Genomic DNA, 14,244 nt, shown 5'->3' with positions numbered 1-14,244 from the left:
ATCTGTATGGTAATTTTTGTAGTTGGTCAGACTGTACCAGTGTTTGTGATCAGCATATTGCCATGCTCAGGAGCGTGAAATTCAAAAGCGGCTTTAGAATGCCAGGTCCATAACATTTAATGGAACTGTTCCAGTACAATTTAAATTACAGTTATAAAAGCATTAATAACGGTATTATTTATTTAAGGAAGTGAATTGGAAGTGTTTCATGACTGCTATGGATCAGTTTAGTTTTTCTACACTTTTTTGTGTTTATGCTGTATATCTCTGCGAAGGTTAATAAAATCCTCAGTGCATACTCAGATAAAATATTACTACTACTTGATAGTAATTAGAAGGAAAGAATTCTAAGAAAATTGACTTTATTTTATTTAATCTTACAGCTAACCGTAAATCTTCAATTGGTGTAAAAAAGAACAGCAAGAGCAGAACATTAACACGGCAGTCTATTTCAAGAATTCCAGCTTCATCAAATTCTACCTCATCTAAACTAACTCATCTAAACAATTCCAGGGTACCAAAGAGACTGAGAAAGCCTGCAAAGCCTTTACTTTCTAAGATTAAGTTGCGGAATCAGTGCAAAAGGTCAGAACATAAAAATGCATCTAGAAAACTCGAAATGGGAAGTTTGGTTCTTAAAGAGCCTAAAATAGTCCTGTATAAAAACTTGCCTATTAAGAAGGAGAAGGAAACAGTGGGACCAGTGAAAGTGGCCGTCTCTGGTGGCTGCTTAACGAGGCACGCAGCACGAGAATACAAACTGAATTCTGTGAGAGGTGCTCTTGAACCTGGGGAGGTATCGCCTTGTACATACATAACAAGGAGGTCCATGAGAACGAGGATGAATCTGAAGGAGGCCTCTGACTTAAAGCTTGAACCAAATATGCTGAATAGCTATAAAAACGACTTGACTGGCACACGAGCCAACAGCTTGGAACAGCAGTCTCATGTGATGCACGAGGGTGAGCAGACCCACGTGACATCACATAAGGGGGAAGGTAGGTGTCAGAAGAGTGACAGGGTTGCGTCCAAAAAGAAATATCGGCAAAGAAGACTGATGAAGCCATCTGCAAGCATGGAGGAAATGGATGCTGCACATGATATGCCTGGCAAAGACAGAGTGCCGGATTTGATCAGTTCACATTCTGACCTGGGAGAAAGGAACAGTGTGGTAGATTCAGCCATTGGATATAAAGATTGTATTCCGGTATCTGGTAGCTGCTCCATTGTGACTTCGGATACTTTCAAAGCAAAGGACCGTTTTAGAACTACAAAAAGCAAAAAGAAAAGGCGAATCACAAGGTATGATGCACAACTCATTCTTGAAAACAGCTCTGGGATTCCCAAACTGACTCTGCGGAGGCGGCATGATAGCAGCAGCAAGACAAATGACCAAGAAAATGATGGAATGAATTCTTCAAAAATAAGCATCAAGCTAAGTAAAGACCATGAAAAAGATAATAACTTATATGTAGCAAAGCTTAATAATGGGTTTAACTCAGGATCAAGTAACAGTTCGACAAAATTAAAAATACAGCTAAAACGAGAAGAAGAAACCAGGGGGACATATACAGATGACCTCCATGAGAATGGAATGTGTTGTAGTGATCCTCTTTCTCTCTTAGAGTCACGAATGGAAGTGGATGATTATAGTCAATATGAAGAAGAAACTGTAGATGAATCGTCATCTGCAGAGGAAGAAGAAGAGGAAGAGGATGAATATGACGATGATTTTGAGGACGATTTTATTCCTCTCCCTCCAGCTAAGCGATTAAGGCTTATAGTTGGCAAGGATTCAATAGACATAGACATTTCTTCCAGGAGGAGAGAGGATCAGTCTTTAAGGCTAAATGCATAAGCTTACAGGTCTTTCTGAACAGGATGTCCATTTTTTAAAAACAAAAATTCCAGTCAGTTATTCCTCAACTGATGAACTTTCTGAAATGTTAGTGGAAGCACTTCTTTATTGTTTATTCACTTATATCAATATAATATTGTAGAAAATGTACAGCATACTGACTCCTTAAGTCATTTGTGCAGATTTTTATTGTACTTTTTAATAGCCTTCTTATGTGCAATTCTGAGTTAGAGAAATGCTCTATTGTAAAATAAAGGCTCAAGCAAAATTTAAAATTGCCATCAAATTTTTCCATGCAGGATAATTAAATCACAATAATGTGGCTACACAATTATTTTTAAATCGGTGAGAGCATTATTTTGCTCTTATACCTGACTAAACAATACTTTAAAACAAATCATAGTAGTGGCATATTAAGGTTTTCTAGTATGTTAATATCACCAGCAATGAACTACAGCTTTTTTCGGTTTATTTGCTAGATGTTTTCCCCCCTTTGGAGTTTGTCAGTTTTAACACTGTATGCTGTCCCCAAACGTACTGTTTGTGGCCTTTGTTATAGTAGCAAACCGTTGGTTGGAAGTCAAATTGATTTCTTTAAAAAAAAAAAGTGTTGACAGTTTGCTGACTTTTAGTACATTATATGTACAAGGGTAGCAGTATGCAGAATACAAGTTTGGATATGGTGTATTTATTTCTTGTTATGTAAATTAAAACACCTTGTATTTAACACTTTTTCAATACTTTTAGATAAAATTGTTCTTTGCAAGAATGATTGGTGCTTATTTTTTCAAGAACTTGCTGTGAAACAATGTGATTACAACAGGCAACATTTATCCAATGAACTGCAGCTATCCTAATTGGATCCTCATTGTTTTCTGTTGCACTTGTAAAATGCTACAAGGAATTAAAAAAAACTATTCACTTTAATTTATGATAGTTTTATGAAATTTAAAAGAAAAACTTAAAGTCACAGCTTTTGTTCTGTGGTAATTATAAAAATGTTTGTCTTTTGAGATACAGTGTAAAGGACTGAAAAATGTATATGTTGTAAATATTTGTGTGTTGTGAGAAATTTTGTCATAAAAAATTGATAACTTACCAGAAGGGTTTTTAAGTTTAGAAATACATTCATGCCAATAAATAGGAAATTATAAACCTAGTTTTAAACTGATCAGTGGAATTTTTTTATTGGTTTAGCATCCATCTTGAAATTTCAGAATTGCTGTATGCACTTTTTAAGAGATAAAATGAGAAATAAATGATGGTGGAGGAGCAATTAATTTTAATCCTATAAAACTAACCTTTTTATAAAAAACTCAAATTGTTTTAATTAGTAGGAGTACATGTAATCAGGGCTGTTAAATCTGTTGCTATTTTATGCACAGCGTTTCACACAAGACCTTAGAGCAGAGGTGTCAAACATAAGGCCTGCAGGCCAGATCTGGCCCTTTGAGAGCTCTTATCTGGCCCGCAAACCAGCTGAGGCAGCCCCCCCCCCTCAATCTGGGCTGGCAAGGTATAGGTCAGCCCAACCAAGTGACATTTATGTCATATCCAGCCCTCGTAACAATTGAGTTCGACACCCCTGCCTTAGCGGATACAGAATTCCTGAGAATATTAACTTGTTTAACTAGTCCACATGATAGTGAATATGTTTATAGGCAGTTTTCCTTAGTTCATAGATCTGTGTGTGCCCAGAAGTGCAGATGGGGCTTTCCATTGAAATAAATGGGGAATGGCTTTTGGACCAAGAACTGTGTTTACACTTTGGACATCCCATAATCATAAATAGTTGCTGAATTGGAGCAAGCATCTGTAGAAAGCTATAATGATTAGTGATTGCAGTTCTTGTGTGTAGGTTCTTGTTCCTTCCTTACTAGCTCTAAAGATATTCCCCTTCCTCTATACCCTGACTACCCGAACCTTTCATCCTGCTGCCAATACTACCTGTCAAAACGATCAATTTCTGCAGAAGTCCAAGTATATCTGCAAGAAAGCATTCACTGTCAATTTTATTTGCAATAAGTAAACTTCATGAGTGGTATAATTTAGGTATAGTATAGCTTTTCTGGCAATAAATTTGGATTATTTTGACATAACTTGACAAAATAGTCGTTTCTGGGTACTTAGATTACTTCTGTAGTGTTGGAACTGCAGCAGCACTGCTCCTTCTCATGCTGCCAGAGTAATGTTGATGAAACCTTGGGCCACATGGGAAGAGCTTATGCTGATACATGTGGTGGTGGATGAGAGTCTTGTGCCCTGACCTGGATGGCCCAGGCTAGCCCAATCTCATCAGATCTCAGAAGCTAAGCAGGGTATTTGGATGGGGGACCACCAAGGAAGTCCAGGGTTGCTATGCTGAGGCAAACCACCTCTGAATGCCTCTTGCCTTGAAAACCCTACCAGGGTCTTCATAAGTCAGCTGTGACTTGACGGCACTTTCCATCACCTCCATGGCATGGGATAGAGTAGTGCTGCTGAGGATCCCACACCACAAAGTGAACCTAAGAGCCCAGTCTGTTAAGCTTGGCAGTGGATAAAGATTGCAAAGGAAATTGTCGGTAGAGTGTACTTGGAAATGGAAGTGGTCGCATGATGAAATGGGTCTGCCTCAGCTTCATTCTGAAGCTGCACCATGTGTTCTTGTGAAGTACAATTGTTAACTGTCCAGAAGAGCTACACAATGAGTTGCCCATCTCCTTCAAAAGCATTAGCTGCACCCCTGTCTAAATAAGGGATTGCACTTGGCCAAGTTCAAAGCATCTCAAAACACATGCCCTTTAACTTAACTTTGATGGGCTCGGGCACAAAACTGTGTGTTGTCATAGGCAAATGGAAGTTTTGCTGCTTGAATTAAAGCGGCAAGATTTGAGTTGTTGCTGAAATTCAGTTTAACGTGTACATTTTAATTAACATTTTAAATTCATTTCAGTTCTATTAAAATAGCATTAGGGAACTGAAATGTGATTATGGCATTTCTTCTTACATTGTCACAAACATTCCAAATGCAATAAATTCTATTGAATTAGATATCTGTAATATTGATGCCAGGTAAATATGTTTAATATTGATGATGTTAAAAGGATTTGTTTCAACTTAGGCAGTAAGCAATTGGTATTAACTCTCACCCTTGCTCTGAACAATATATATAAAATGAAATCTTTAAAATGTATTACAACGGTGTACACAGAGATCAGTTTTTATCAGTGCTAAAACTGATTTCAGATAAGTGAGACGAAAAGGGGAAATGGAAATTTTAAACTCATTAAATGACTGATGGCTCTGAACATGTTTTTACCTACTTTTTAATCTTTTCTGTGATTGTACCCATCTTTGTGGCTTGTAAACTGCGCAGGTTGTTTGTCACTCCCTGTGGAACTGAAGATGTGCTTGTTATTTTCAGCATGAATCTTTACACACGGATACTTATAGACATAATTCTGTCAAGTGCAGCATTACTGGTAGAGGTATCTGAACTTTCTTATTTACATAAATGGTTTGACTTCCAGAGAAAAGAACTAGATAACTTGAAGTAACGGATAATGCTGTCTGCTTGAAAATACTGTGATGTGGGGGTAAGTGATGGACCACAGGGGCCAACAAGGGTCTCAAGCCAAGGAATTGGGGTTTGAATAATTTTGACTATAGCTTCATTTTAATAGCTTCTCATTTGGCTTTTTAAACACTGGTAAGCACAGCTGCATAAAATAAAGAGGAGTGCATACTTAATAGTGCATACTTAATTCCTGCAGAAGCATTTGTCAAATTTAATAAAAGTTCCTGCAATTGCGGTGCATTCTTTGTTAGCCTCTATTTCACTTCACACTTAATGCTTAGGCATCACTGCCTAGAGTTGCCTGAGCAAAATTTCAGAAACAAGCATCCAGTCTGCTGAACCACTTTCAGAAAATGCACTCTATGAAATGTATAATAAAGGGAATACTTACATACTCTCTAGGGCTGTGCTTGTGGTCATCACTTACATTTATGTTAGCCCGTTCTGACATTCTCTTTCATGCATGCAAGCCACAGTTTTGGCCTGCTGTAGTGTGTTGCTTCCGAAACCTTCAGTGGCGGAGACACAATATATACTAGATTAAAATTGGAGACAAAATAATGTTTATACTCAAATACTTTAGCATATGAAGTGTTTTCTGAATAAGCTTTGACACCAATGGATAAATAACCATCCTTGCAACTGTGGAATATCCCAGTTAATATTGGTTCCCAGTATTCTGTTTTTCCCTTCGGACAGTTCCATAGCTCAAAGATGGGCTAGTGCTTTTTTGGCATTGGTGATGTTTCTGGGATTCCCTAGAGCATATAAACTATATTGCAGAATCGAGTCCTACTTCCCTCAGAATGATACTTTCCGTATACTGAGGGAATGGGGAGATCTTCATGAGGCCTCCAACTCCTGGCGTAGAGTCATTGATGTCTCCAACTTGGTTTAATTGTTCAATGCATTTTTAACTCCTCTTGCAGCATACAGGGTGCAGTGTTGAAATGTTTACTATGGCATTGTACTAAAATACAGAAGTAAACAGTGGGGTTATAGAAATTGAAGTGCCCATCTATGATGTCTTATTTGCCTCACAACAGCACACAGTGAAGACCTACATCTTTTGCCTGAAGTTTACTAAATAGTCAAGGTACAACCAACAGAGAGCCCTTTCAGCCTCAGATGCAGTGGCTGAAAAATCAACATCAACTGCATTTGTAAGTGCCACTGATTTTTATCATACCAGAACCACAATACTAAGTTCCTCAGTAATGAATGAACAGCAGACTGAAGCTGTTGAGGCAGAAACGTGAGACCCAATAACTGTTGGAACAGAGTAAGAAGAAACAGAAACATCAGCCTAAAGTAGACAAATGGAGAGCCACTCCTCCATCCTCAGTCCTGTCCCTTGGAGTGAATGTTTCTCCTTTTGGCACTTTTGGATAAGCAAAGGTGAGAGAGGGAATGGGACAGCATGAATAGAACATTTACTAATTGGTTGTGTTACCACTGAAAGTAGCCAACTTCCTTGTCTGGACTTAGTATAGGAAGAGATTTTTCTGGCTCTTAACCATGTTCTTGCAGACACCAAAGAACTGGTAATAATCTTCCAGAGCAAAGCTGTGAACCTTACCAAGCAGCAGATCTTCATCCTTGTCTTGTGGCCTATTGAAGCTCCAAGATTATGTCTGCTGCTATTGCCCTAAGGCAGCACACCTGGATGCGCCTACCACACTCAAATGTGACTAAGTCACGGATAGAGGATTTTCCCTCTGAAGAAGACCTTTTCAGCAAGACGGACAACAGATTGGAGAGGGTCCAAAAGTTAAACTGTTCGCTCCATCCATAGGCCTTGCAACTGCCACATACAAGACCTGGACACAGAAGCAATGGTTGAACTCCTGTCATTGGACCAGAGCATTCTGCTGCTTGTTGGATCATTCTCTGCCATGCAGGTGTCTCTGCAATATTGTGCAAATCCTCCTTCCCCAAATCTAAGTTCACTGTTAAGTGCCCTGAGGCACCTGGAGCCACTAAACAATGTCTTTGAGCCCTCTCCTTTCCTCACCAACCATCATAGTGATGAAAGTGTATCTGCCCCCATGGAAAACTATAATGGCACCTGGGTCCTGATCATCACTAAGCTGGGTTATACAAGTTTACCTCAGTTCTCCTATTCAACATATTCAAATGTAAACCCCCCCCCCAACACTATCCTCCTCCTTGATATTGACTCCTGCCTGCTGAAAGAGGAAACAGAAGCGGTAAAGCTCTCCCAAAGGGGTCTAAGGTTCTACTGCCAGTATTTCATCCCGAATAGACATGGAGGCCTTCCTATCCAAGACCTCAAAGGGATCAACAAATATATCAGACCCAAGAATATTGATGGTGACTCTCATATTTATCCTATCCCTTCTAATGTCTGGAGCTTGGTTTACTTCTATGAAACATGAAGATACCTACTTCTGCATCTTCATTCAACCACAACATTGCAAATTTATACATTTGCCAGTAGATATGCCCACTATCACTGACTCAGGTATCTTCGTTAAGTGAATGACTGGTTGAAACACATCTTTGTCACCAAGAGATAGCCATCTTTCCCTGCATAGGCTGGCTAATCACAGCTTCCTTCTCCAGTACATCTGCTAACCACCCTGGGCCTATGTGTCAATGGGCCTGCTAGGGACTTTGCTGTCTGGGCAGTGCCTTCCTCCTGCTGTGGATAAGGTGCCAGATTTATATGTTTCCTTCTATCCCACCAATTTCTAGTGTAATTGGGAAGATGGACAAAGAGCACAAGAATGCATCCTACTTACCTTAGTTGAACAAGATACTTCACATGTTGAAGGGGCATCTTCTCTATCTACTCAAAGTGGCATACTGGCTGTCTCAGAAACAATGCAGGATTCTACATTCAAACATAAGCACTCTGGACCTGATGGCCTGGAGGATTCTAGAGCATTCCCCTCATAAATCCTGAGGGACATAATCCTGAATGCTAGGAAACCATCTTCCAGATGGTCCTGTGAGTGGAACACCTTTCATACTTAGCTTTAGCTCAGGGATGAGAGTCATCTACTTATCCTGTGATTGCATCTTACAGCCCATTCCTGAAAAATGGGCTGAAAGTCCATAGGAGGCGGTGTGACCTCGCTGCCAGCGTAAGTGCGTGTAATCGCGTCATTACACGCGCTTATGCTGGCGGCGAGGCCAGGTCCGGCGGCGGCAGAGTGCTGCGGGATCGCGCCTCCCCCCTCCGCCGGCAAGGCCTCTCCGTGGCGCTGGCCACGGCGTAGAGAGGCCACGCCGATGCAGGGGGGTGTTCCAGGGGCGGGGTGGGGGAGGACCCGCCTGTTAGGCGGCTTCCTATCCCAGATACGCCAGCACTGGGAATAGCAGTGCTGATGTCACATCCCAACGTTTTCTAGGCAGACTTTGTTTACGGGGTGGTTTGCTTTTGAGCAGGCACAGCCTTGCTGTTTTCAATGGGGCTTTTGGCCTGTGGCGTGCGCGAATCGGCTTAGGAAGAGGCACCACTGTGCCTCCCAGCCGACTCTGCATGCCGACTTTTCAGGAATGGGGTATTAGAGTATCTTCACCACCATTTTCTATGGCTGGCACACTGCTCTGTCAAGGTCTAGCCATTTAGTAACCATCTCGATGTAATGCCCACTGGTACAGATTCACCCTGTTCATTCAGCCCCTGGTGAAATAATTCTCCAAGGGCCTTACCTGGTTTCACCCTTGAATCATACTACCTACACCATCATGAGATGGTGCACTTTCACACATGCCAAATAATGCATTTTCAATCCACTTTCAATGCACTTTGCAGTTGGATTTTACTGTGTGAAATGGCAAAATCCACTTGCAAATGATTGTTAAAATGCATTGAAAGTGGATTGAAAATGCATTATTCGGCATGTGTGAAAGCGTCCTTATTGTGGGTTCTTATCCAGCTAATGAGGAAGCCATTCAAGCCCCTAGCTAGTTGTGACCTGAGATGACTCGGTCACATTCTTAGTTGCAATCTGTTCAGCAAGGAGATCCAGTGAACTCTGCATTTTAACCCTCGTTTTAAACTTATTTTTGACAAGGTAGTCTTACACCCAAAGAGTGCCTTCCTGCCAATGGTCTGGTTTCCAACTAAATCAAAATTTAGCCTCCCTTCTTCCTAATCCAACATCTGGTGCAGAGAAGGCCCTGAATTGTATAGATGGCAATAAGGCAGTCTACCTGAAGAGAACTGCCCCTTTCAGGAAGTACCCAGGAGTCTTCCCGGGTGTTTGCAACCAAAATGGGAAAGATTTTTTTCTCTGTACAACCATCGTCAAGCTCTGCTTATGAGCTGTCCCATAAGGCACTTCCCAGGACAGCCAGACCTCATTCTGGAATAGCTTGTTTCCACATCTTCGGCCTTCCGCCACAAGATCCTTCTTCCAGAGCTCTGTAGACCATCCAGCCGAGCTCAGACTTCCAATTTTTTGAGGCATTGTGCACAAGAAGTCAGAGCAGATGCCTTTTTGGCAGGACACTGTTCAGTTCTGACCATTCCAATAGATCCTCTATCTAGGTTATCTTGCTAGTCTTTACAAATTAGTGTGATCCACAGAGACCACAAAGAAAAATAGATGGCATACATGTAAGTGGTGTTCTTCAAGTGGTCATCTGTGCATTTACCTGACCTGCCCTCCTCTAAACAGATGCCTTCAACTTGCTACATTGTTACTTTTTGGAAGAACTGAGTGAGAAGAAACAACCTCTTCCCCTTAGGCATGTGTAGAGTCATGTCCACACTTCTCAGGAGAGAAGATTTTGTGCCGTAAAACTAGCTCTAAAGGTAAAGGTCCCCTGTGCGAGCACCGGGTCATTCCTGACCCATGGGGTGGCGTCACATCCCGACGTTTTCTAGACAGACTCTTTACGGGGTGGTTTGCCAGTGCCTTCCCCAGTCATCTTCCCTTTACCCCCAGCCAGCTGGGTACTCATTTTACCGACCTCGGAAGGATGGAAGGCTGAGTCAACCTTGAGCCGGCTACCTGAAACCAACTTCTGTCGGGATCGAACTCAGGTCGTGAGCAGAGCTTGGACTGCAGTATTGCAGCTTACCACTCTGCGCCACGGGGCTCCTAGCTATAGGAGTTTCCAAATCAAAGCTGTGCATGGACACAATGCCAATCATTACCAGTGCATAGGCGACCACTCAAAGAACATCAGTTTACAGTTAAGCAACCTGGTTTCTTAGGAAAGCATTCTGTAATACTTATGACAGCTTTTCAAGTCTAAGGAAGTTCAGTCATCAAACAGTTTAGTCACTACTACTAGCCCATGTCTACTCTGGCACATTTAATAAATCTTTAATAAATCTTGCAGTTTACAAATGCTTTCCCTGCATGGTTTGCAAAAGGTTCGTACTTTCCACAGGTGACCTTTGGCTTATAGGTTCTTGCATGACACTGGGGTTAGGTTTACAAACTACTTAAATAATGTTTGGCTTTTCCATAGTAGTGTTGAATGTTCAATGCCCTTCTTATCAATCATTCTTAATTATTTGTTATTGTATGTGGAATCTGAGAATAATGGCTTGCCAAGGCCACCCAATGAGCTTATGGGGGAGACAAGATTTGAGCAGAGGCATTCTGGCTCACCCACAGCCTGCACCCTAATATACAATATGATGTTTGTTGTCACTTTTGCTTCACCTCAAGAATCCCTCTCCTGAAAAAAAGCTTTTCTGAGCAACTCTTTGGGGAGGGTTTTTTCCTCCTTTCCAACCTAAAAGGTAAAGGTCCCCTGTGCAAACACCGGGTCATTCCTAACCCATGGGGTGATGTCACATCCCGACATTTCCTAGGCAGACTTTGTTTGCGGGGTGGTTTGCCAGTGCCTTCCCCAGTCGCTTACACTTTACCCCCAGCAAGCTGGGTACTCATTTGACCAACCTCGGAAGGATGGAAGGCTGAGTCAACCTTGAGCCGGCTACCTGAAGCCGACTTCTGCCGGGATCGAACTCAGGCCGTGAGCAGAGCTTGGACTGCGTACTGCAGCTTACCACTCTGTGCCACGGGGCTCCTCTTTTCCAACCTAAGCTTGTGTCAGGCCTTTGCCTTTTAGCTGGAGCAAAGGCTCTTGACATGAGTTAGGCCAGATTCTGGCCACACGTCAAATCCTTGGTTCTCATGCCTATGAACATCTGTGTACAGTTTCACTCATCCTGTTTTCTGCAGCTGCGATAATGTTTAGTCTGTCTTCCTGGGAACCGCTTATCTCGGGGTTGCCTAGTAATGTTTACCTTTTCAGTCCATAGTGTCTTAAGCATGTAACCTGCCTGTGTTCACCATTGCTAGCCTCACCTGCCTGTAGGCAGTCAGTCCTTTAATCTGTCTTTTTGCTCCTAATAAAGTATTACTGCTTCAGAGCTACCTGCCTGGATGAGTTTGCTTATGGGATGCTAGGGCCAGACGCCTGATCCTGACAGCTTGCAGTAAATTCTCAAATTGTGAATTGGTGAAATGTCAATTCCATATATGGTAATGTCTTAGATCCTATACCAGTGGTGGCGAACTTATGGCACGCGTGCCAGAGGGGGCACTCAGTATTCAGGTTAAATTGCCGTGTTGGCACTTTGTGATAAATAAGTGGGTTTTGGGTTGCAGTTTGGGCACTCGGTCTCTAAAAGGTTCACCATCACTGTCCAATACTTTCCTTGTACTTATGTAATATGGTCTTGTGTCCTCTGGTGCTAGAGGCTTCTTGCTCATACTAGACATTATGTTTTGCATGCACAGAACACCTAGTGCCGGAGAATGTGATCCACCACAGAGGACTGTGCTGTGCGAGTGGAAGGAAAGCGCAGGATCCAAGCCAATGTACATCTCTGTCATTAAAGTGACATGGACTGGACTATTAAATCCTCACTGGCTGCCAACTTGGAAGGCTTTAAGAGGGGAGTGGACATGTTCATGGAGGATAGAGCTATCCATGGGTACTAGTCAAAATGAATACTAGTCATGATGCATACCTATTCTCTCTAGTATCAGAAGAGCATGCCTATTATATTAGATGCTGTGGAACACAGGCAGGACAATGCTGCAGTCGTCTTGTGGGCTTTTTAGAGGCACCTGGTTGGCCACTGAGTGAACAGTCTGTTGGACTTAATGGGCCTTGGTCTGATCCAGCATGGCTCTTCCTATGTTCTTATGCCATTGAGGATGAGGAAAGTAGGTACTTTTTAATATGTGCAGATAAACCCCTCCTTGCAAATAACTACAAGGAAGAGAAATCCTAAAGACTACAATAAAATCTTGATGCTGTGAATCTTACTGTTTAAATCTTTGACCTTTTAAGAAGGAATTCCTTAAGTGCTTCTGGAAACCATTGTGTTCTAACAGCAATTATATCATGTGTCAGTTACCTATTGAAAATCCTAGCCAAATGTTTTTTACAGATTGAATTGAACCATACCTCCCATGGTGATTTTAATATACTTGGGAAACTGAATGTCAGCGATAAAAAGAATAGAATTTGTATACATAAAGGGATCTAATTCATAATAATGGAATATATACTGTTAAATGGAAAATTAGAATAGCCCATCATAAATATTGTCGAAGGCTTTCACGGTCAGAGTTCATCGGTTCTTGTAGGTTATCTGGGCTGTGTGACCGTGGTCTTGGTGTTTTCTTTCCTGACGTTTCGCCGGCAGCTGTGGCAGGCATCTTCAGAGGAGTAACACTGAAGGACTGAGAGACACTGTCCTTCAGTGTTACTCCTCTGAAAATGCCTGCCACAGCTGCCGGCGAAACATCAGGAAAGAAAATACCAAGACCACGGTCACACAGCCCGGATAACCTACAAGAACCCATCATAAATGTTTGCAGGTAGTTATATATAAAGATAACAGATTAATAATAATAATAATATTTATTGTTTCAGTCAAAGACTAGCAAAAATATAAAATACAATAAATCTTCCACAATAAAAGAATTGTATACAATCATGAGCTGAATACATACCCTGAATAGTTAAAAAGCCTAAGGAAAACCACGTATCTGCTATGAATAAATTGTTTGAACCTATATATGTATAATCATTAACCCTTCTTGTTAGAGTGATTCTCTTCTTAATAGCCAGATAACAAAATTTTGCCATTACATAAGATACTGAAGCCTCCTTATTTTCAAGTAAATATTTAATCAGGTCTAATTCTGTAAACCCCGAAAAATAGTTCAGATGCTTAAATCGAGTTAGCAGAGGGGAAATAGTACTTGTTCTAACATCAGAGTACAATTCACAATGTAGTACTATATGTGAAATTGATTCAACTGCATTGGGCGAACCTGGGCAGCACCTTTTCTCCATAGGCAAATGTTGAAACCTTCCATCTAAAACAGCAGAAGCTATTGCGTCAAAGCGAGCTCTGGAGAAAGAGTAATAGTTGATAGATAAGGGACCACAGCTAATCTTGAACATGGTTTCAATGCACTGTATAACTTTGGCAGCAATGATCGCTCGTTTTGGCTTTCAGTATACAATAGACGTTGATGGACCAATCATAGAGTTGGAAGGGACCACCAGGGTCATCTAGGCCAACCCCTTGCACAATGCAGGAAATTCACAACTGCCTCCCCCCCACACCCCCAGTGACCCCCACTACATGCCCAGAAGATGGCCAGGATGCCCTCCCTTTCATGATCTGCCTAAGGTCATAGAATCAGTACTGCTGACAGATGACCATCTAGCCTCTGCTTAAAGATCTCCAGGGAAGGAGCACTTACCACCTCCTGAGGAAGCCTGTCCCACTGAGGAACTGCTCTGTTAGAAAATTCTTCCTAATGTCTAGATGGGAACTCTTTTGATTTAATTTCATCCCGTTGGT

General features: G+C 41.6%; 1 protein-coding gene across 1 annotated transcript in view; it reads left to right on the top strand.

Annotated features, from left to right (window-relative positions):
• The window catches only part of KMT5B (lysine methyltransferase 5B), a 30,399-nt gene extending 27,382 nt beyond the window's left edge, over window positions 1-3,017 (top strand). Inside the window, exon 9 of the mRNA XM_056850849.1 lies at window positions 384-3,017. Within this exon, the coding sequence (XP_056706827.1) occupies window positions 384-1,858 (1,475 nt within the window). The 3' untranslated portion in view covers window positions 1,859-3,017. The remainder of the gene's footprint in view (window positions 1-383) is intronic.
• The last annotated feature ends 11,227 nt before the right edge of the window (window positions 3,018-14,244 follow it).

Source organism: Euleptes europaea, chromosome 6 (genome assembly GCF_029931775.1).
Source record: "Euleptes europaea isolate rEulEur1 chromosome 6, rEulEur1.hap1, whole genome shotgun sequence".
In the NCBI taxonomy this organism is placed as follows: domain Eukaryota; kingdom Metazoa; phylum Chordata; class Lepidosauria; order Squamata; family Sphaerodactylidae; genus Euleptes; species Euleptes europaea.
The sequence above is the reverse complement of the archived record's forward strand: the minus strand, read 5'-3'. Positions and strand labels throughout refer to the sequence as shown.